The 24342-nt window shown below is 38.5% G+C and overlaps 1 protein-coding gene across 9 annotated transcripts in view; it reads left to right on the forward strand.

Annotated features, from left to right (window-relative positions):
- NRG3 (neuregulin 3) overlaps positions 1 to 24342 on the forward strand; it is a 1045529-nt gene that overhangs the window by 989237 nt on the left and 31950 nt on the right. For all 9 annotated transcript variants that reach the window (XM_045083561.1, XM_045083563.1, XM_045083562.1 and 6 more), the window contains exons 5-6: positions 14740 to 14842; positions 21103 to 21229. In XM_045083561.1, coding sequence (XP_044939496.1) covers positions 14740 to 14842; positions 21103 to 21229 — 230 coding nt within the window. The remainder of the gene's footprint in view (positions 1 to 14739; positions 14843 to 21102; positions 21230 to 24342) is intronic.

Below are 24342 nucleotides of genomic sequence, written 5' to 3' on the forward strand. Positions count from 1 at the left end.
CCCGAGATCATGACCTGAACTAAAATCACCAGTCCAACACTTAACTGACTGAGACACACAGGCACCCCAATTATGCATTTTTATATATGTGTTACACTTTGATGTGAATTTTATTTTAAAGGACTAGCATTTGAATTTTGTAAAAATAAAAGATGAGGACACTTAGCAACAGGGTCAGAAAGTAAAAGGATATTCTTAGATGGAGTAAGAGCTGTGGCCAACCCAAGAGCACGAACAAGCTAGACTTCTAGGGTGCTAAAAACTGCAAGCAAATAGAGGAAGCCAGTGGATGATGGTAGGTTCCCAAAGCAGGCAGTGGAGGGGCGGAAGTAGCAAAGTGTGGAAAGCGGAAGGCTCAATCATGCTATTTTATTGCCAGCCCTGTTTGTATATATCTACCCTTTCAATGAAATTTTCAGAAGCCAAATTTAAAATTAATTAGATCAATGGCATCTGGGTGACTCAGTGGGTTAAGCATCCAGCTCTTGGTTTGGCTCAGGTCATGATCTTAGGGGTGTGAGATCCAGCCCCACATGGTGCTTTGCACTGGGTGTGGAGCCTGCTTAAGACTCTCTCAGGCATCGGGGTAGCTCAGTCAGTTAAGCGTCTGCCTTTGGCTCAGGTCATGAACCCAGGGTCGAGGGGTCAAGTCCCATACTGGGCTCCCTGCTCAGCACGGAATCTGCCTCTCCCTCTACCTCTGCTATTCTCCTCCTGGCTCACACGTTCTCTCTTTCTCTCTCTCTTTCAAATAAATAAGTAAATAAAAATCTTTCCTTTTTTAAAAGAATCTCTCTCCCTCTGCCCTTTTTCCCCCTACCCCCACTCCCACACACTCTCTCTTTAAAAAAATTAAAAAATAAAATGAAATGAATTAAATTGAATGTTATCACACAAATTTGATAAAAGATCAAGCACATGTATCATCATTATTTTAACTCAAGGAACTTCAATATATCTCTGTTTCTGTAGCCAATGAGCTTGACTACAATGACTATTTTAATTATCCTGTTTATTTTTCCACATGAGGACTTGGAGAAATCGCTTGTTTTCGAATGGCTTAAATGCTACCTCTCAAACCCAGCTTTCTCTGTGGATTTTATCAGTAATCTCTATCATAATATACTAAAATCATAGCAACAACATCAATAATAATAAAAATAGAAACCACATCAATTCTATAAGTACCTTCAGTGAGGCAGACACTGGGTTCAGTAAATACATTATACAAAGTATTTCCTTTAATCTTCCAGTACCCCAGTGAGGGAGGTATTATCATCATTGCCACTTTTTCACTTTAAAAACTGAGTCACAAATAGGTTCAATAAAATTACCCGAATTCACATAAATAATTAGGGAAGGAGCTCGGGAACAGATTCCTGTGGTCTACCTCTTGACCTACACTGTCTGATGTAACCACTAGCTGTGTGAGTCCGTTGAGCACATGAAATGTGGCTAACCTAAAATGAGAGGAGCTGTAAGGGTCAAATACACACCGGATTTCAAAGACTTGGTACCAAAATATAAATGTATACATATATATATATATATGTGTGTGTGTGTGTGTGTGTGTGTAATATCCATATTTTTATAAGGATTCCATGTTGCAATGATACTATTTTACATATGTTGGATGAAATAAAATAACAAACATCAATTTTGCCTTTGTGTGTGTATGTGTGTGTGTGTGCTCCTTTTCCTGTGTCTTGGCTGCCTTAGGTGGATTTGAACAGATATCAATCTACAGTCTAAGTGCTAGAAATTCAGATCTCCTACTCTGAGGTGGAGTTCAGTTGTAGGTGTGCATGAAAGGATTCCCAGGTATTTCTTCTGTATGGCCAGAGTAGAGGACCACCGCCTTAAGTCCAGAAACCTGGGCTGTTTGATACCCAGCCTGCCTCAGGACAGCCCCAATGGGACAGTTTTAACATGGGCATGAGTTGTGCCAATGCTACAAAATGATCAGCCTGAATAGCTGTGCAAACAGCTGACTTTGTAGATGATGCTTATAGATCATAGTGGGATACCCCTAAAATCTAGGGCAAAGGAGTTAGTTTCCTTTAACTTACATCTTACCTGACTGGGGAAGATGGAGATCTGTTAGACCAACCTGGGGAGGGTTGGGTATCAAATTGGGCCTGGATGTTCATGTGGGTGGCAAGTTTGAAATGGTTCCAGAGGATTAGACTTCCCACACTATCAAAACAGGTCAAACACTCAAAGATTCCTATAAAACGCAGGGTCAGATTTTCCCCATTGCCAAGGAAATAACATTTTATCATTTCGAGTCACATGTCTTGCTGGTAGAATGTGACTTTGCCAATGAACAGTGAATCCTAAGTGATAAAAACTGGGGTTAAAGGTAAGGATTAGGGGACAGTTATTACAGGTTCAGGAAAAATGGAGTTCACAGACCTTTTAACAGGGAAGTCAGAAGCCAAAGACTAGTTTTACCTTGGCACTGAAAACTCACCAATAGATTTATTTTGATGCAATTTGCTTTTTGCTTATAATTTATTTGTGGGGGAAATAGCACTCGGAAAGCCACTGCATGTTAGAGATATCAATGAGAAGACCCAGGGCCTTTCATTTTTTTCAAAATGTGTTTTATAGCATTCACTTATCTATAGTCAGCCAGAGCAGACTGTTTGGGAAAGGAGAGAGAGAGATAAGGGATTATTACAGGGAAGGTTTATTTGGTGGAGAGCACGGGGGAAGAAAAGGAAATTACAGGTTGAGAATGAATGTGTTTATGAATTTAAACTGTTATTTTCCCTTAAATATCAAATTTTATGGATAATGCACATCTAAAAGCATTTTACACGGAAATAAGATAAAATATAATTTTGAATATCAACATTTTGTTATAAAGTAATTATTTTACTTTTTCAAAGTATTTTCAAAGGTCCCCTTCCACAGTGGATTGCAGAATAAATCTTTTAGGTAAAAGGACCTCCCTCCAAGAAAACATAGCCTCTGTTTTATTACCCCACCAGGCAAAGAGCCCAGCTGGTAAAATGCTATGAGACATCCAGCCCAGAAGCTATTGACTTTAACAAAGGCCTATTGAGGGCCCTCCTCTGTGCAGTGAGGTGTCCCATGAGCCAGGGACAGGAATCCAAGAATGGAGGTGGTGTTCCTGCCTTTGAGCGGCTTACAGTCTAGGCTTTAAGGAAACAGATATATGCATTTTTGGTACAAGACAGTCAGTTATGGAGAAGATACAAAAGAGATATAAGAGGGAATTCTTGAAAAGAATTTTCAGACCTACTAGTATGTATTCTGAGTTTCTATAGATCAATGGCTACATTCGATTGTTAGGGCTGCCCACAGCAAAGCAGCCCAAACTGGCAGTTTAACAACAGAAATGGTATGGTCTTAACCCCAGTTTTTAGAAGTAGAAAGCAAGTTTTCAGGGTTGGTTCCTTCTGATGAAGACCTTGGGAAGAATGTGGTAGGATGTGTGCCTTGCTTCTGTCTTAGCTTCTAGCAGTTTTCTGTCTGTCTTTGGCCTTCTGTGACGTGGAAAGGCAATGCGCCAGTCTGCTTTCCTCCTCAAGTGGCATTACCCCTGTGTGTGTGTGTGTGTGTGTGTGTGTGTGTGTCTGTGCCTAAACCTCTTCTTTTGATAAGGACACAGTAAAATTGGGTTGGGGAACATCCTAATGACTTCATCCTAATTTGATCATCTGCAAAAGCCCTATATCCAAAGATCATACTCATAGGTATGCGGGTTAGTACTTCAACATCTTTTGGAGGACACAGTTCAACCCTTAATGGGGGTGGGGCTTTTCAAGTAGAGAAGGAAGGGGACTTCCAAGTAGAAATAACACAGTGTTGCAGTTAGCGAGCATTTCAGTACCTCCTGATCATTTCACTCCCCTGCATGCAGGTGGGTGGCCTGGAAGCCCCCAAACAGCAATCTTGGGGTTCCTTGCAGCAAGGCTCTGGAAGTCTGTATGATCTTCCTGATATTTTTATAATATATTCTCTCTTGGTGCCCCTGCCCTGCCAGCGTGTGTTTGATTTCATTGATCTCCCCGTGAGTATCCATTTCATTCTCCTTCAGGATCCCCTTTTACCTTAATGAAATCATTCTTTTTTTCTTCAGTAGTGTAGTTATCAGCCTTTTAAATCTTTGTTCATTTTTGTCTTGAAGTTAAAAAAGTGCAAACCCCAGTTTCCAACATTCTAAATATTCTTCCTTTCTTAATTAAGGTTCATTCACTGTTTCTCGTAAGCCCCTAATATTTTAATCTTTCCTCAGCATTTGTTGGTTTTTAAGAACAAGATTCTTGTTTCAAGAATAATTAATACTGGAATAAATCCATTTAAACTTAATCTGGTTAAAATAGGGACCAAAAATGTCCTAGGCCTACACTCAAGAGACTGACCTACCCAGATTATGAGGTTGAATTGATAAATAGGAATAAATACTAGAATTAGGCAAGGACTAAGCTCATAAATGCTGGGATCATTAGTGAATGTTGTTGTATGGTGTTGACTTTTCCTCCTAAGTAGGCTATTAACCACGGGACCTCTGATAATGAATAGTTAGATAAGAGGAGTGCTAAGGGTATTGTTACTTACACTTTAGAATGGACTGTCAGAGCAGTCATGCTTGCGTTTGACACTTGGTAGCAGTACCACATAGTGACTGATTTGCATATGCTGAATATGAGGTGGGAAAATCTTTTGCTCTTGTATATGACTTATAGGTATTTGTGTGTCTGTGTCCATGTTTAAGCCTCACATTATTTGGATGCCCATACATTTAGGGAAATCATGCTTAAGTTTGGTGTCTTACAGACTAAATTAAACTGGTGATACAAAAAGAAAGAAAAAAAAAATCCCAAGAGGAGGAGGACTCTTAGAGCCCCCTACCTGAAGGGGACATGAAGCCACCTTTTAGAACATTTTCCATTCCCAACATATACAGAGACAGTTCATCAAGGTCATCCACTCCTCTATCCTTCATCTAGAGTCCTCCAAAGGGAAATGGTACAAGAAAGCTGCAGCTGTGATTTTCTTCTAGTATCCTTTCTCCCCCTCCCTCTGCCATGTAGTAGACCTCAGTAAGTTTTTGTGAAGGGACTTCTAGGATGCTAAAGACTATTAGCAATTTCTGAAAGTATTGTAGCAAGCAGTTTCGCATACACTGGAACCTCAACTCTGAGCTGTCTAGTTTAGCAGACAATTCTGTACCCTACACGTTTTCCAAGGATTCTTTGTCTCTGGGAACAAAGAACACACTTTTCTTCTCAAAGGGTGTATGTGAGGGAGACTGTGAAAGACAGCCATGCCCCAAGGAGGATTGCTTACATTACATCCTCTAAAACATCTAAGTAGGAAATTCAGCAACACCAGTTGAAAAATTCAGTTACCAAGAGTAAAAGTATAAGGCACCATGAGTAAAGAAATGACATAAAAGTAAATTCCTTTAGTACAGGTCCCAGAGCATAGGCAGTGGGAACCAGAGACAGCGAGTCACTGACTGCCTATAGATAAGGCTAGCTTTCTGTAAGAGAAGCACAGTATTTTAAAGGGCTATTTTTAAGGTGAGCACTGGCTTTACAAAAAAAAGCCAGGGGAAGGGGAGAGTGTGGGGGCGGAGGGACACTAGCATTTTGTGCATCAATTGTATGCCATCTATCTCCTAGACACTTTATCTGTGCTCTCCTATTGAATCCCGAAACCAAATGAGAGGTATGTAATGTTTTTCCTATTTTATTCATAAAGACAATGGATAAGAGAGAATAAAGACAATTGTAGCTGGTGTTTACACCCAGGAACACCCACCAGCCAATGATACGGTTCCCTGAGTGAGATGGGCTCCCACTGATCTTTCCAGAGTCTTGGGCAGGCTGCTTGCCAGAAAGATTTTTTCCACTGGGCCAAGGTCAGTTTCTGCAACTTCACCATAATGTTACTTTCTCTAGTTTCACCTTTATAGCCTGAAATATGATCCTATAAAAAGAGAAGAGTTGAGTTCTGTGCATCAGAGAAAAGGAACAGAGTTGGGAGCTGGAGAACAATGGAAGCACCCTTTATGCATTATTATTTAACCAAGGATTGCTTCTGCCCTTGAAAATGACTTTGTAAAATTTTTTAAATTTTTTTTAAAAATGGAGTGCAGCAATGTTGACATCCCACAGAATAATAATAATTGCCATGAATTAGACAGAGTCAAGTTAAACTGCCAGTTATTGCCCCCATGCATAGCAATTTTATATAGTTCAGCCTAATATTGAGTGAGCACTCAGAGTTAGGTTTGGCAATACCCTGTATGTCTTAATTCACTTAATCCTCACCATGTCTCTATAAGGAGGTTAGTGATAGCCTCAAGTTAACAAAGTAGGCATTCACTGCTCTCTGGAATTGGGCTGGAATTCCAGCTTCTGCATGCAGGCTGCAGTGGTAGCAGACGGGGCAGGTTTGGTGAAGGGACATTTGTCTTTCAGTATGTGAAAATCACATGATACATTTGCACTATCTTCATGATTCCACCAAAAGACCTCATACAGTTGCTCAGTTACCTCTATGTCCCTAAATTAAAGGACATTATCTAAATTGGCCCCTCAGAAGCACTCCATAGCCTGAACTTTTAGAAAAACCCTTTGTATTTTCTTCCGTGCCCCCACCATGGTTAGTTACTTTGGTTATTTGGAGGATATTCTTTTTCCTTATTTGCTTTGCCTGGTTGGCTGTCCTTTTCCATCTCCTTTATAGGATCCTTTTTTTACCCTCCCATAAAATTTTGGAGTCCTTCAAAGTTCTAATTCAGTCACTCTTCTGTTATTACTCTGTATTTTCTTGGACCATCTTATCAAAACACTTGGTTGCAGTTATATGCATAATCCGTAACTTTATATCCAGAACCCTGTCACCTCCTCTTAGCCTAGATCTGCCTGCTTAAATATGCGGATCTTAGATATTTTACAGGCTTTTAAGACTCACCAAGTCCAAAACTGAGTTTGTTATCTTTCCTTCCAAGTCTGAACCTCCTTCAAAATACACTATCTTAGTAAAGAATATCATTGTCTAGTCCCCTAAGTATTTTCAATCTTAGTGCTTTTTACTTCTGTTTGCCTTCTCTCCACCATGATTGTTACTACTCTTGTACAAACATTCATCATATCTTACCTGAGCTGATTTAATGTCCTTCTAACAGGACTCTGCACTTATTTTATTCATTTTAATCTTCCCTGCATATTGCATATAAAAGGAGTGTAAATGTTATCGCCTCACATTCCTCTCCTTTCAAATCTTTCAGCACCTTCCTGCTGCTGTGGCGACATGTTACACAGCTACATGTTACAGGCACACAGCTTCTGCATTACCTCTGTGTTGTTCTGCTCAGCTGCTAAAGAGAATGACTTGTACAAAGGCCCTGTGGGAGTAGGTAACTTCTAGATTCCTGAACACGCCATTTTATCTTCCTTTCCAGGGCCTATGCACAAGCAGTTTTTTTAGCCTGGACCACTCTCCCCATCCCCATTACTCCTACCTGATTGGCTTCTAATATTATATCTGAGATGTCTGATCTCCAGCTGCTATGATTAGGTCAGTTTTCTGTACCGTATGCTTTTGTAGTATTATCTAACCTCCTTCTTATAACATTTATTACACTCAGTATTTCATAACATTGCCTTCATTCAGATAGGAAATTAAAGTTTATAAAGGCAAAGTAATAGATCTGTGGTCACTCATATTGAAAGTGGCTAAAATTAAAGTCAAATCCAAAATTGCCAGACTCCCAACACTTTGTTCCTTGTAACTCATGCTAGCTCTCGAGTAATGCTCTATCACTCAAAGGCATTGATAGTGATATCACTTTAACTACACCTGGGTCTATAAATTCACTCACAGTCTTTAGAGTTTTAATTTCACTCTTGATTTAAACTCAGAATTGATTTTGTGCATTTCCCCAGGCTATATTTGACTAGCTTCAAATAAGAACAAAAACAGTGCATAGATTTTATGAGGAAATCATTCAGTTTAGTAGATAGTCTTATATATTTTTTTTGTTTTTGTGGGTATTGTTATCCATCATTTTCATAATTCTTTTTATTGGCAGAGGCAGGGTGAGGTGGGTTATCACATGCAATGATAGAAGTAGATTACCTCTGAAAGTCACACTTACTCCATTATAGTCATCAACTCACAACAATTAAGTGAAATGAAATTCTCTATAGTTGGTACAACTACATATTTGTTTCCAAGTTCAACTGGAAAATTTAATGAGCTTATAAATGTGGGGTTGGAAAAGATGACATTCTTTAAGATGGCAATATGCCCAAACAAGGTCTCAGTAATACCTTTTTTATTCCTTTAATTTGAATTTTGCCATATTTAAAATAATCAACCAAGGCTTTCCAGGGCCACATGATTGCCCCTCTCCATTTATGCAGAAATTAGGCTCAAATTCTGTTTTCTGATACTTCAGTCTGAATAAAATGGAAATAGAACCTAAGAGGGGAGTGAAGAGAGGATAGTTCTTCTAAATCACTGTTTACTGGTATACTTCTGCAGGAAGAAAGGACTACAAAATACACAGTCATATTTAAAGAGAATACAGTGCATGGTGTCAGGAAAGGAAAAAAAAAAAAGAAAGGAAGGAAGGAAGGAAGGAAGGAAGGAAGGAAGAAAGAAAGAAAGAAGGAAAGAAAGAAAGAAAGAAGAAAATAAGTCCCAGAAACAAGGCTCTGCACATAAAGGTTTTCATCCAGATCTGTTGCATCTGATATCTATTTGCCTAATTAAAGATGAATTACTGCAATTGACTTTGCCGTTAGAGGAACATCACAAGTCATGGACTCATTTCAGCTGGCTCTGGAAGCTTTCGGGGTCATGACCCAGAAAGTCATGGTATGGGGAATTCTGTGTCCATGAGCCAACCTTCAGCCTAGTTTTTCTGGTTACGAATTGGCATCAGCCCTGAGTGAAACGAGGCCAGAATGTAAAACCAGGCAGTGTACCAGTGCAGGGACAGAAGAGTGTTGAGAACAATACTCAAATCCAACACACACAGTATCTTCCTGGCGCTTGACCAGGCAACCTGAAAATCAACAAAAAAGCCAGGGGCTGGCAATTAGATGCTATGGAAAAGAAAAAGAGCCATAGGAGTTTCTACCAGTCTGTAGATCATGCCTGGAAACCCATGGCTTCACCACTTTTCCTTATGACACTTTGACCTCTGAAAAGGACTTTGTGAGTACAGAGTCACAGTGAGGAGGCCAGGTTTGGATGGTAAATGCCACTGAAAGGAGCCAGGTCTAGCTCTCAGGAGTGGGTAAGGTTATTTGCAGGTGGTTGCTTAGGAAAGGAGGATTTGCGGGAAGCCCAGGGAGGACATAGTGCGGATAAAAAAGAAGTAATAAACCAGAAGAATATCCCCAGGTGAGACTTGATGTATCATACATGGCTTAAAGCAGAAAATCCCTCCAAAGGCAGAAATATCTACTTATTCTCTAGGCAGTAAGTCTGACAGTGTTCAACTATGTAAGAATCATTGCACTAGGTGATAGGGAAATAGTAGTGAATCAAACAAATAGACTAACAAAAACACAGTCCCTTGTACCAATGAAGTTTACAATGCAGTGCAAGATTTTTTTGATATAATGACACTTAATTTGAGACCAAAGAGGTGAGTAGACATTTAAGGGAGAAATACAAGAATAAGATTCAAGAGAGAAAGAAAGGAGTATGTGTTGAGACTCTAAACAGTTGAATGTTAGACATGGTGGAAGAAAAAGACACTGGTTAGTATGGGCGACAATGTTGTATCAAGCATGTGTTTTTTATATTATGTCTATACTTCTATATTCCCTGTATTCTTTTGTCCCTCAGAATTAATATTTTGTTACTATACTTGTTACTATATTTGCTACATAAAATAAATCACTTATTTGAAATTTATCATTTGATACTTTTTAAAAAATATTTTATCCATTCATTTGACAGAGAAAGAGAGAAATCACAAGTGGGCAGAGAGGCAGGCAGAGAGGGGGGGGGAAGCAGGCTCCCTGCTGAGGAGAGAGCCCCATGCGGGGCTCGATCCCAGGACCCTGAGACCACAACCCGAGCTGAAGGCAGAGGCTCAACCCACTGAGCCACCCAGGAGCCCCCATTTGATACATTTTGACATAAGTATTTATCATGAGAACATCATCACATTTGAGACAATAAGCATATTTATGACTCTCCAACGTCTCTTCGTGCCACTTCGTGGTCTCTTTCCTCCACTCCTTCCTACTCCTGACCCCAGGTAATCTACTCATGCTTTCTGCTACTATGGATTAGTTTCCATTTTCTGGGATTTTTTAAAAAGATTTTATTTATTTATTTGAGAGAGAGAGAGACAGACAGAGATAGCAACAGAGAAAGTGAGAGATAACATGAGTGGGGAGGAAAGGGAGATGAGCAGGGAGTTCCATCTGAGGACCCTGGGATCGTGATCTGAGCCAAAGGCAGATGCTTAACAGACTGAGCCACTCAGGCGCCCCTCCATTTTCCAGGATTTTGTAAAACTGGAATAACACAACAGATACTTTTTCTTGTCTGACTTACTGAACTCAACCTAGTTATTCTGAGATTCATGTGTAGAATTACTTTTATCACTAGTTCTTTCTTTTATATATATATATGTTATTTTTTATAAATATATAATGTATTATTAGCCCCAGGGGACTGGTTCTTTCTTTTTTATTGCTAAGTGAGATTCCATTGTATGACTATACCACAATTTGTTTATTCATTTACCTGCTAATTGGCTTTTGGGTTGTCCCAAGATTTTGTTTGTTTTTTGCTATTGTAAGTAAAGCTGTTAAGAATATTTACGTACATAGTGAATATATGTTTGCATTAGTCTTGGGCAAATACTTAGGGATAGAATGGCTGTGTCATAGGGTAGGTATATGCTTAACTTTTTATGAAACTATTTTTTAAGTGGTTATACCATTTTTCATTTCTACCAGAAGTACACGAGAATACAAATTGTTCACACCCTTCATATGGTCAGCCTTTAATATTAGTGATTCTAGTAGTGATGCTATGTGTCTCATTATAGTTGAACTTTCAACTCTACAATGTTGAACATCTTTTTATATATACCTTCGAAGAAGTGTTCATTCAGATATATTGCCCATTTTTAAACTGGGTTGCTTGTCTTTCCTATTGTTGAATAAGAGATACTTATATATTTTAGACACAAGTCTATTGTTGATTACATATCTTGCAGATTTTTTCCCAGAATGTGCTGGGTTTTTTTTTTGTTTTTTGTTTGTTTGTTTTTCATTTTCATGACTGTCTTGAAGATTAAATATTGTTAATTTGGAAAAAGTTCATTTAAAAAATTTTATAGCTTCTATCTTTTCTGTTATAGTTAAGTAATCTTTGTCAAACCCATATTACTAAGATTTTCTTCTACATTTCCTAATAGTTTCATAGTATGAGATACTATATTAAGGTCTATTATTCCTCATGAACCTATATTTGAATAAGGTATGAAGTTAAGGTTCATTTTAGTGGATATGGCTATACTATTGTGACACTGTGCTTTTTGAAAATATCCTTTCCCCATTAAATGCCTTGACATCTGTATCAAAAATGAACTGACCACATATGTTTATATGTATTTCTGGACTCTTTTGTTCCATTGATTTATCTGTCTATAAATAGGCCAATACCATCTTCCCTTGATTACTATAGTTTTATATTAAGTCTTGGAATAAAGCATTTTAACTACTACAGTTTTTCTCTCTTGGTTATGAAAAAGTTATTTTGCTACTGTAGATCTTTTATATTTCCCTATTATATTTAGAATCATCTTGTTGATTTCTACAACAATAGCAAAATGCCTCCTGATATTTTAAATAGAATTGCACTCAATCTATCCATCAAATTGAAGAGAAGTGACATCTTAATAATATCGAGTCTTTTAATTTATAAGTGTGATATATCTCTCCATTGATTTAGGTACTCTTTAAATTATCTCAGTAACGTATGGTAGATTTCAATGTATAGGCCATGTGTATCTTTTGTCAAATGTACCTCTTCAAACTGTATTTTTTTTTTAAAGATTTTATTTATTTATTTGTAAGAGAGAGAGAGTGAGAGCGAGCACAGGCAGACAGAGTGGAAGGCAGAGTCAGAGGGAGAAGCAGGCTCCCTGCAGAGCAAGGAGCCCGATGTGGGACTTGATCCCAGGATGCTGGGATCATGACCTGAGCCGAAGGCAGCTGCTTAACCAACTGAGCCACCCAGGCGTCCCTTCAAACTGTATTTTGATGCTTCTGTGATACCTTCATCTCAATTTCTGATTATTTGTGGCTACTAAATAGACATGCATTTTTGATTTTTGTATTGTCTATCCTGCAACTTTGTATCCTGAAAACTTGCTAAGCTTACTTGTTAGTTACACTAGCTCTTTATAGATTCCATCAGCTTTTTTGCATAGATGATCAAATAGTCTGAGAACAAAGATGATTTTCCATCAACTTTCCTCAACTGAATGACTGTAATTTCTATTTTTTACTTATTCCATTGACCAAACCTACATTACAGTGTAGAATAGAAGTGGTAAAAGTAGATTTTTTTACTGTATCCCTGATCTCAGGGGAAAAGCATCCTGTCTTTTATACCTGGGTAGAGATTATTATAGATACTCTTTATCAGGATGAGAAGGTTCCCTTTTATTCTTAGTTGTTGAGAGTCTTAATGAGGAATGAATGTTAGATTTTGTTAGTAAATTTTCCCTCTAATCTGATAATTAAATATTTTTTCTTGACTGTTAAAATTATGAATCACATAGATTAATTTTAAAAATCAAAGCAACCTTATATTCCTTGTATAAATCCCACTTGGTCATGACATATTATTGGATTTGATTTTCTAAAATTTTATTAAGATTTTTTGCATGTCAATCCAGGGATATATATCAACATATCATTGAATTTTTATGCCTCTGTCTGGTTTTGGTATAACAGTGATGCTGGTATCATAGAATGAATTGTAATGTGTTCCCTTCCCTTCAATTTTAAGTGATGAGAAGACCCCAAGATGAAAGAAGACAATGGCATCTAAAGGAATTAGTCTTTGACAAAAATATAACACTTTCCCCAATTGAATCATTCTCTAACTTTAGTGTGCATGCAATATATCTGAAACTTTCTTTTAAATAAATATTTTTACTTAGAAGGTCCAAAATGGATATCATACCATGTTGGCCTAAACGACAACAAAAAACTTCCCCTATTCTTACATGGTTGATGCATGTTCTGAAGATTTTTAGTCTATTCAGTTGTTCTCAACTGGTCTTGTTTCACAGACCAGCAGCAACAAAATTACCTTGGAAACCTAGGAACTTAAAAAAAAAAATGCAGATATCCTATTCCCACTTCATACCTGCTAAATCAATAACTCTAGGAGAGAATGTAGGTGGCAGTCTCCTTCGGTTCTCAAGATGACTCCAATGCACTGTACAGTTTGAGAAATACTACACTATGTTAAGAGAGAAACAAAATGAACAGATACAGATGCAGTTGATTTTGTATATTTTGTGTTGTAAGTAGAGAAGATTTATACTATTCAGACTTCCTTTTCTTTATAATATATATGGGATATCTGAAAGTGAGGGAGATTAAGTCAGATGTTTGAGTGGTTTGGAGGAGGTATGGGTAACCATTAGAAAAATGGAGCAGCAGACTGATGAGGTCTTTAGTCACTATTAGATGTCTAGGTTAAGTAATGCCATTGTCAACTTTTATTGATTCCATCTTCCTGATTGTATAATCTTCTCTCCCAATTCTGAGCTGCTCAAGGTAGAGGTATGAAAAAGGCAGCTTCTTGGATTTGTATGCAGTTATTCTGCCAAATGGGTAAAAAGGTAGGAGAAAGAGATCAGTAGTTGATGGTATTTGCAAGAGAGTGAATGACTAATCCTGGATCATAGTCTCCCTGCTGTGTAAAGAAAGAAAATGAAGACAAGAGGAGGATAATTAACAGATAGAAAGTTCTGAGATCTATAGATAAAAAGGTCCTGATGAGCTGGGAGAACTGTTTCAGTAGACATATTTCGGAAATGAACTAGGAGTGTGAATGGTAATGGTTAAAAAGTGACATCCTTATTTTTGAATTCTTATTTTTTTGTGATAAGAAGTTATATGATATGATCTTAGTAACAGAGGTTGAGATCACTGTGCCAGATCACTGATATTGAGGAAGTCAGGAATGGGTGAATAAATATTCACATACATATTGAAGTTCTCTTTCATTAGTAATATCAATCATAGTAGGGAATGGATGAATGGGAGACAGACAGCTGAGGACCAAATCAGAAAATACAGTGGCATCAGTATCACATAAAATAAATTGGAAGTCATCACTGGCACAGGAAAATTCTGGAGGACACATATTTCTCTAGAAGTTTCTTTTAGGCCCACCAAAATTTCAAAAACATATGTCTCAGTACATGCTAAATTTATGGAATGTCTTTTGATAATAAGATTCATAATTGTGATATCTATATATAAGTGTGTTTTAACTGTATGTACAAAAAATAACAACCAGCTAGCCGGTAGATGATTGCAAAGAAATTGAATCATAATAACTTCCTCATTTTTTCCTATTCATGACAGGAACAAAAAAGTTTTCTTCGAAAAGCTCCTACAACTCAGAAGTAAAAGGTTGGAAATTGTGCCCTGCTAACATCCATTCTAATTCTGTTTTTCAAATTCGCAGAGAGTGAAGAAGTTTATCAAAGGCAGGTGCTGTCAATTTCATGTATCATCTTTGGAATTGTCATCGTGGGCATGTTCTGTGCAGCATTCTACTTCAAAAGCAAGTAAGACCATCTCTCTCAAGTGCTAAAAGGTTACTTCTCAGTGAAAGCACTTTGTCTTTCTTTAATTTCACCATCTGTGTTCCAGGCAGAGGGATCTTGTGCAAATGGGTCCATCAAACATCTCCGAATGACTTAGAATCTCTTATAGACTGTGGGGAGTATATGCAGCATGTGCATACGTGTGTGTATGTGTGTGTGGTTTCTCTTTGGTACACATAATGATCATTCCACTCTGTGATCATGAACATTCTATGTTCTTTGCAATTTTTGATTACCTGCCAAAAGTAAAGCCTCAGTGTCTGCCTGTCCTTAGAGGTTAACACTTCTGAACAGAGAAGTCATTGCTGTAGATCTAAGCATTATAAAAAAATATCTAGGCTTTTCTGGGGGAAAAAAGTACTTTTCCTTTCATAGTATTTTTACCTGATATCCATAAAGGTTTCAGCCTAATATGAAATATGAATACAGAAAGATCTACTTTGGTTTATCAGTCGATAAACACATGTCAAATATACTTCCCCTTCTAAGGAATAGAGATTCTGGGGTACCTGGTTGCTCAGTCAAGAGTATGTGGCTCTTGATCTTAGGGTCGTGAGTTCAAGCCCAATGTTGGGTATAGAAATTATTTAAGCAAATAAATACATAAACGTAAAAAAAAGAGCCCAAAACTTCTGCTGATAAAGGTACTAATTTTGACTAATAATGTGTAATAAATTATATACATACCTATATATACATACAAATATATTCCAAATGAACTTTGATAAAGGTGTTTTATTTAAGTCATGCAAGCCTTAAGAAGTTGGCACAGATTCTATTCCTATAGCTTGTCTGAAATGCAAGCCAATGTGTAATTGCTTTTCATTGGACTTATATTTGTCTCCCCATTTGCTCTTCTAAAAATGGATCCATTTCCAGATATAGTCTATGACACCTGTCTGCATGTTGTATATGTTGATCTTTAAAAAGAACAGCAATTATTATTTTAAAAAAGAGTGGAAACTTGGGCATGGATCCATAATTGGTAACTATTACTTTTTAATGAACTATTTCCGAATAGGTTTAGATATTCAGAGTTACTGTGAAAATGGTACAGATAGATCCTGCATAGCCTAGACACAGTTTCCCCTAATACTAATGTCTTATGTTAGTATGTTGCATTTGTCACAAGGACTATATTCATACTGTATTACTAACTGAAATTCGTACTTCCAGAGATCCTTAGTTTTTACCCGATATGCTTTGTTCCAGGCCCCATCTAGGATACTACATCATATTTAATTGTCATGTCTCCTAGGCAACTCTTGGCTGTGACAGTTACTAGTGTTCATTTTTGAGAACTTAACTCTTTGTCAGGGACACTGGGCTTTGCATTATCCCCCAATCCTCACAACAATTTCAATTGTTCATTATTGCTGCATTTTTCAAATAATAACAGAATTTAATTTTAAAATATTAATTTGTCAAAGCCACACAGATGGGGTCTTTGAATTTCCACAGCTCTTGTTGAAATTGCATGCTCGAAACTACCGTACCGCATCGGCTCCCACAGTCCTCCGGCTAGATGCTGGAAGGTGAAACCGTGTAGGGTGAATCAGGAATACTGTGCACTGGTGCCACCCATAGTGCTTGGTGTGTCCTCTCAGGGAGCTTATGTGGCCTCTGGTCAGGACTGTACCTGCCTCACTCATACCTGCATTCAGATCTCCAGGCTGCCCCCTTGCTTGTTATACATTATCAGGCAAATTGCATCCAGTCCCTCAGCCTCAGTTTCCTTTTTGGCAAAGTATGGCCGAAAATAATATTTACCTTATAGAATTTGTTAGGGATTAATGGGATAACAGTGTAGAGAGCACAGCATAGTGTTCCAAAGAGTAAATAATGAAAGCTTGCAGGTTAACACCTGCGGGTTTCCACACTGGAACTCAGAGGCTGCGTAACAGCAGAGTGAGGAGCACGCACCGGGACATGAAGGGGTAAAATCACACGCCGCAGGGCGTTGGAAGGGTCTCCCCGCAAGTGCTGTGTACAGGAGAGAAATTGTATATTTAACAATAAGCAAATTACCATCGAGTGGTGGCTAATCACTTATTTTTAGAGTATAATTTGTAGTTGTACCACATGGAAAGGAAAGACTGATTATGACAATCACACGAGTGGAGAGCAGCTGGATTCCTCAAGGACTGCCATCTTCATAGCTGTCAATCTTTCCCTCTCTAGGCAGGATGTGGACTCTGAGATGAACACCACCTCCTGGGGCTCAGTGAGGTGTCAGGGTTTAATGGAAACACGGTGCAATATCATTCATTGTGGGGCACTCCAAGAACTGAGCCAAGGGAGGAACACTAATCAGGATGTTGTCTTTCCACCCAGCTGGGACATACTTTTATTACAAAATTAAATAACTTTAAAAAGTGAGAATAACAAAGTAATAATAAAAAATTGAAGCCTTTTCCAGGTGGAGTTATATTTCTCATTAGAGACCAAGAGTGTATTTCCTTCTAGCACAATTTCCAGGCAAGGTCTTCCTTTATTTCTCTTTGCCTGAGAGGAGTGCTATACCTCACACAAACACCTAATCTGTATAGCTGAAAGCAATGTAAACTTTTATAGCACACTGGCACATGTGTCTTTCCACTCATTCCCAGAATTCTAATTCCCATCCCCATATCTCAGGGATAAAATAGCACAGACAAACTCTACCTCGAACTTTCCTTACTTTCACACATACCATAATGTTGTAATAACGTGTATCATTTGTTTGACTTCATCTTGGAAGTGCCAAGTCTTCTAGGATTCTAGGAACTCTCCATCATTGGTTTTTAAATAAATTCACTTGAACCAGCATTCTATATACTGGGATACATAGTTCCTAGCCAGATCAAGTCAGGAGTTACACAAAAGCTCACATTCCCCTGGATCATTTATATTTTAGTCCCCATAATCCCTCAGGTCCTGCCACTCTGGTCCTTTGCCCATCGTCTTGTGACCCTTGGTAGGGCATGGCCTTGCTACGTGGAATATTACAGTAAATTGTTAGCAGATGAAAGTTTGAAGGGAAATAACATGATGAGAGAGAAGCGATCAACACCTTCTTGGATTTAGAGGATTTTCTGAGTTCATTGAACCTCCACAACTCTAAAGGACACAATGAAAGAAATTATCTTCTCACCACTTCCAATAAGCTCATATACTCCCATAAGTTATTAGAAATATTAGTTGAGCTATTCAAATCTGGCTGACAGGGCTCACACGGCAACTGTAAATTTTTGTAGGTTTCTTTTTGCTTTCAACTCACGTGGGTAAGAAGTGTAAGGCTGCCTGTCAAAGTCCTTAGTAGACTTGGGAAGTGCAAGACACGATTCAACTCAAAAATGGAACTGAGCTAGGAGAGAGGTTCCAAGAGACAGAAGCTAGGACGAATAATGATCATGACTGGGAAAAACAGAAGGAAAAAGGAAAAATGGTGCTCCCAGTAAAAACCAGCCCTGACCACAGAGTTATCCTCCTCTGAAATCAAAGATTTTAACCCAAGGAAAGCCCGTTAAAGATAGGCAGTGGTTGCTCTGATGTGCAGCTTTGATTCTCTTGAGCAATGAAGATCTTAGTCCTCCAGTTGCTAAAACAAATATAATAAAACTTCCCTTCCTCTGACCGGAGATAGCCCACCTCCAAAGACAGGTCAATGTGAGGCTCCAAAGACTTAGATCTTTGCCCCAATTTAGGGTGCAAGGCCATGCTGGTTTCTGAGCATCCCAAGGAATTGGGATCTGCATCACTGAGACTGCATTACATTCCATTTTTTTCCCTGAGCCCTGTCCTGCCTCCCTTCTTATGATCCCACAGCTGTTGATCCAAAGAGCCTCCCCTCATAAAAATCCTTCCTGCTGTCTCCCTCTAAGTGCCTGCTTTCCCAGGAACCCATCCCACAACATTACAAACAGTGCCTACCAGTGGACTTGGAATGCCCGATATTCCATAATTTATATATCATTTCTTTTCTGATGAACTGGACCAGAGAAACTTAAAACTCAGTGAACTACAAAATGTTAATGTTGACATTGTTAGGCGAGTAGCGTTCCAGTGTGGAAAGCCCTTGTCTTCTCTTTCCCAGAGCACTGACTCTTGTGAGAGAGGGAATGGTATTTTAATCAGACACCTCTCATGTCCTGGTTCCCATTTGCTGGATGAAGGAAGAAAGAGCTAAAGTATGTGTGTTTGGGACAGGGCAGGTATGTGTAGAGCAGGAGGAGGCTGGTTCAGAAAGGAAAGCCTGCTTATTCTGGAATATTACTGAGTCAGGACTTGAGTGAGAAGCCAGTGAAGGAAAGCAAAATATAAAAGGATTTAGGAAACTGCAATCACACATTTTTATGAGGAAAATTCCTTTAGATGCTGGCGTTTCTCAGACACTGAATTACAGAATTACCGGAAAGATAGTTAATGTTTCTACTACTTAATCCTTCAGTAAGGCTGGGTCCTTACTCTGTGCCAAACCCCTTTTCAAGTAGAACCTCCTGATCTCCTGTTTCCTTCATCAGTGAATCCCTGATGGAATTTTGTGGCTATAATGTGCTTCGTATAATGCTGATATGATAAATTTATTTTTAACAATAGGCTACAGACTATCTCTTAGGAAATAGATAGATTATTACAACTTGATTAAAGCAACTAAAAGTACTGGAGATAAAAACTCCCCAAACAATTGAAAATATAAAAGTAATTTTTAAACAGAGCTACATCACTCCTGTTGTAAATTCAAAAGAGTTAATGATACTCAGAGCTTCCAAATCTGGTAGCAAACACTGTCACTTGCCTGTGAGAGATGCAATTAACACAATCTTTTCCTTTATCTTTGAGCCAATGTTCTCATTTCTCTATAGGATCTGCCCATACAACTAAGCTTACTAAATGATGAGAATGGGAGCAGATCAACACTTTGCAGATGTTCTCACATTTCATTTCCACAGTATCCTTGGAAGTTAGCTTTTACAGCACCATGCACAGATGAGGAAACAGGCTCAAAGAAGTTTAGGAAAACTGTCATTTCGATTTAGTAAATCAAAGCAAAAATGTTGGGTGGCAGAGCTGGGATTCAAATCACAGTCTGACTGATACCCAAGCCCATTCTCAGGGAAAGTTTTCTGCAGGAGACCATGTACATACTCCACCAAAGGCTCTATCCTTGACAGGGATCTTGGGAAGAGTTAAAAGTCTGGGGTGAGCTGGACAATTCTGCAGTGTGTGTGTGTGTGTATGTGTTTCTGGGTATTGAGTCTTCTGCTGATAGATAATTAATGTAAAGCCCTTAGAAGAGAACAGTTAATAAGGGAGTAATCTGTTGCATCCTTATGGTTAGGGTCCAACCTATGGAAGAAGTTCCCACTGAGACGCTGTAGGAATATAGGCAAGTGGTTTGACAGTCCGAAGTGGTGGTTGAGAGTAATTCACCCCCACCACTTACTAGCAATGTGACCCTGGAAAAATTATTTAGCTTCTCTGTGCCTCTGTTTCCTCATATATTAAATGAGTATAGGTTAATGCTCCATCACACAGAATTATCACAAGTAATAAGTGAGTTGATACATGGAAAACACTTAAAATGATGCTTGGCATCATTTTAAGATGCTCTTTCAAGAGTTAACTATTTTTTAAATTGTTATTTACAAAGCAGAAATAAAAATCTTCACATTCAGATCTAATGATAATAATAAATGAGCTATTGCTAAATTGTAGAAGAGGGAATATACTTACGGTATATATGCAGGCTATGTGTTCAAGCTATACATGTTTGGAAATGTAAATGAAACAAATAGAAATGTAACTTTGTTACTATGTTATATGTGGCTGTTAGGTCCAAGCTTCAAATTTTTCCATTGGTTACTTCAAAGCATTTCTAATTCTTTACCACTGAGCATTAAGGGTTAGGGACCTTTTGCATCCCTGGGGGCCAGGACAATGTATTATGTTTCTGTCTTCCTTCGACATACCACTGGGTGTGAATCCCAGGATGTTGATGGATAAAACCAGCTTCTCTCCAGATTAGAAGTTATCTGATAGGGCTGGCAGGTTGAAAATGAGGGAAGGATGTTCTTTGTTAACTGAGTTTTCCAGGTTGAAAATGAGGGAAGGATGTTCTTTGTTAACTGAGTTTTCCAGGTTTCACAAATGACAAATATAGATGTTGGGAATGAATGAACCCCCCAAATATGAATAGAATAAAGTGATGTAAGTATTTATGTGTTTATTTAAACCTGCAGGAAACAAGCTAAACAAATTCAAGAGCAGCTGAAAGAACCACAAAGTGGTAAAAACTATAGCCTCAAAGCATCCAGCACAATGGCAAAGTCAGAGAACTTGGCGAAAAATCATGTCCAGCTGCAAAGTGTAAGTTACCTGTCTGTATATCTCTTCCCCCAGCCCACCTCAGTGCTTCCAGTTCAGAAGAGATGGGGAGCTTGGGATCAGACTTCTAGATTTTTTTTTTTTCAGTTCTTTATAGATTTTTCCTTAAATCATCTTGCAGTTCTGGGTGTGTGCAAATGCACATGTACAAATTGAAACAGAAAAATCAAATTTCAGCTTTTGATTACACTGTGCAATATAAATTAATCTCTGGAAGCAAAAAGAGCTGTGGTTGTTTGTTCCATAATGACTTACATTTTTACTCTGTGTCAGAAAATGGTGCTGGGCACCAGGAATCCAATGTTCTCTACCTTCTGGGAACTTAACTGTAATAAGAGATAAAGACACCAGAACCAGAGGGGTTCGTGGGCTGAGATGGTTGACAGTGCAGTAGACTGGGGAGGAAACCAAAAGGAGGTAGATGGGTGAAAGGTTCATTAGCTAGTCAAAGTCTAAAGGAAAAGAGACTAGGAGAAACAGAAAAAAAATGAAGCCATGGAATCCTGAGAATGTGTACTGTATTCAAGCAACTCCAATTTAAGGGATTTGAGAGATGTCAAAGCTAAGACAAGTGGGAAGGGAGAGTGGTATTCTCAGAGCCAGTATGTCCTAATACCAAACCTTAAATAGGTAGCAGAACTTGAAATATGAGCACTTTGAATCCTACATTCTTTCTACAGTTGTTTTAATTATTTCTGCGACAGATTGCAAAACACTTAATTAAAGACAAGCAAATATCATCTAAGACATACGGAAATATTCCTCTCAGGTTAGCGAATTCTTTGCCCCCATATAAGATTGCACTTCCAGATTCTGAGACACAAAAGGAAGGAACAAAGGCCCTGGTATAAACCTAGTATTTGAGTATAATAGGCAATCACCCAGGACATATTCATGCCCCTCCAAATGCATAAATCACTGGGAATTTGTACATCATTTGTGATTCTAAAAAATCATTACCCAGAAAGTCACCATTTTCTATGCATAACAGATGTACTTAGATGTTTAGTGTGAATTCATAAATCAGAAATGCTTCCCAGCAAAGTTTTGTTAAACTTGTAATCCTACTTATGTGGGGACTGTTCTTTCCTGTAATAGAAGGGATGTTTTTTGCTAATGATTTCTGGGTATTATCTCACCACCTCGCCACACAAACACAGTGATGGAGGGTTTCAATTCCTTAGTAACTGGACCTGCTGACGATAAATGAAGGCAGCCACTAGTTAAAACAGTAAGCACAGATTTTAATCAGTAATGTATTATTGCATTATGGAAGAAGCTCCAGCATGAGCTGAACTCAACTTCAGTTTGCATAGAGGGGACTGGTTGTTTTAAAGTAAGAATGAGGGAATAGAGAGAGGAGTCGGCAGGGTCTCGACAGAGTCAGGGAAGTGAAAAATCAGTGTATTTGCCAGCTGTGTGTTAGCTGGCAACTAATGGAGTTTAGGATTCTGTACTTACACAGAGATGGGGAGACAGAGGTCCTGTCCTTCCTAATTACATTTCAAAGATTTGGCTTTCAGGTCCTTGAGAAAGAAACTCCTGAGCTGGGGGAGACACATATACATCTCAAAATGACAAAGGGCAGCTTAGAGTTAGTTGTAAGCCTTTTTCAAGTAAATGCTCCCAGAAAGGCAGGTGGGAGCTATTCCTCAGGTGTTGGCTAGAACAAACAGCACACGCTTTTGGAGGCTTTAGAGTTTTTTTTTTGTTTGTTTTGTTTTGTTTTTTTAAATTTATTTATTTATTTTCAGCATAACAGTATTCATTGTTTTTGTACCACACCCAGTGCTCCATGCAATCCATGCCCTCTCTAATACCCACCACCTGGTTCCCCCAACCTCCCACCCCGCCACCACTTAAAACCCCTCAGATTGTTTTTCAGAGTCCATAGTCTCTCATGGTTCACCTCCCCTTCCAATTTCCCCCAACTCCCTTCTCCTAACTACCCATGTCCTCCATGCTATTTGTTATGCTCCACAAATAAGTGAAACCATATGATAATTGACTCTCTCTGCTTGATTTATTTCACTCAGCATAATCCCCTCCAGTCCCATCCTTGTTGCTATAAAAGTTGGGTATTCATCCTTTCTGATGGAGGCATAATACTCCATAGTGTATATGGACCACATCTTCCTTATCCATTTGTCCGTTGAAGGGCATCTTGGTTCTTTCCACAGTTTGGCAACCCTGGCCATCGCTGCTATAAACATTGGGGTACAGATGGCCCTTCTTTTCACTACATCTGTATCTTTGGGGTAAATACCCAGTAATGCAATTGCAGGGTCATGGGGAAATTCTATGTTTAATTTCTTGAGGAATCTCCACACTGTTCTCCAAAGAGGCTGCACCAACTTGCATTCCCACCAACAGTGTAAGAGGGTTCCCCTTTCTCCACATCCCCTCCAACACATGTTGTTTCCTGTCTTGCTAATTTTGGCCGTTCTAACTGGTGTAGGGTGGTATCTCAATGTAGTTTTAATTTGAATCTCCCTGATGGCTAGTGATGATGAACATTTTTTCATGTGTCTGATAGCCATTTGTATGTCTTCATTGGAGAAGTGTCTGTTCATATCTTCTGCCCATTTTTTGATATGATTGTCTGTTTTGTGTGTGTTGAGTTTGAGGAGTTTTTTATAGATCCTGGATATCAACCTTTTGTCTGTACTGTCATTTGCAAATATCTTCTCCCCAAATCAAAAGTTTCTGCACAGCAAAAGGCTTTAGAGTTTTTGGTTTTGGTTTTGGTTTAGGTTTTCAAGCAGGCATTTTAAGGAAGGTCAGGGTCATTCTAGAGGCTATGAAAAAACAGAGAGCGAGAGAGACTATATTAAAGTTTACTCAAGTATTTTGGTGTGGATATGAGTGAATGAAATCATTTGTGCTGGGAATCTGCAGTTCTTAGAGGCTAAAGTTAAGGCACAGTAGAAAAGAGGCTCAGAGGAGGCTATCTAGAGTTTGGTTGGGAAGAGTCTCTGTCAGTCCCCTATATTTTTACAGGGTTGCAGCTAAAATACACATAAAATTTTGTATCCTTCATTTTCACCAAACAGATGATCAATAGCATTTTCTGTCTCTGCTTTATGCTCTCCATG

Source organism: Mustela putorius, unplaced genomic scaffold (genome assembly GCF_011764305.1).
Source record: "Mustela putorius furo isolate JIRA1106 unplaced genomic scaffold, ASM1176430v1.1 tig00000698_pilon_pilon_pilon, whole genome shotgun sequence".
Lineage (NCBI taxonomy): Eukaryota > Metazoa > Chordata > Mammalia > Carnivora > Mustelidae > Mustela > Mustela putorius.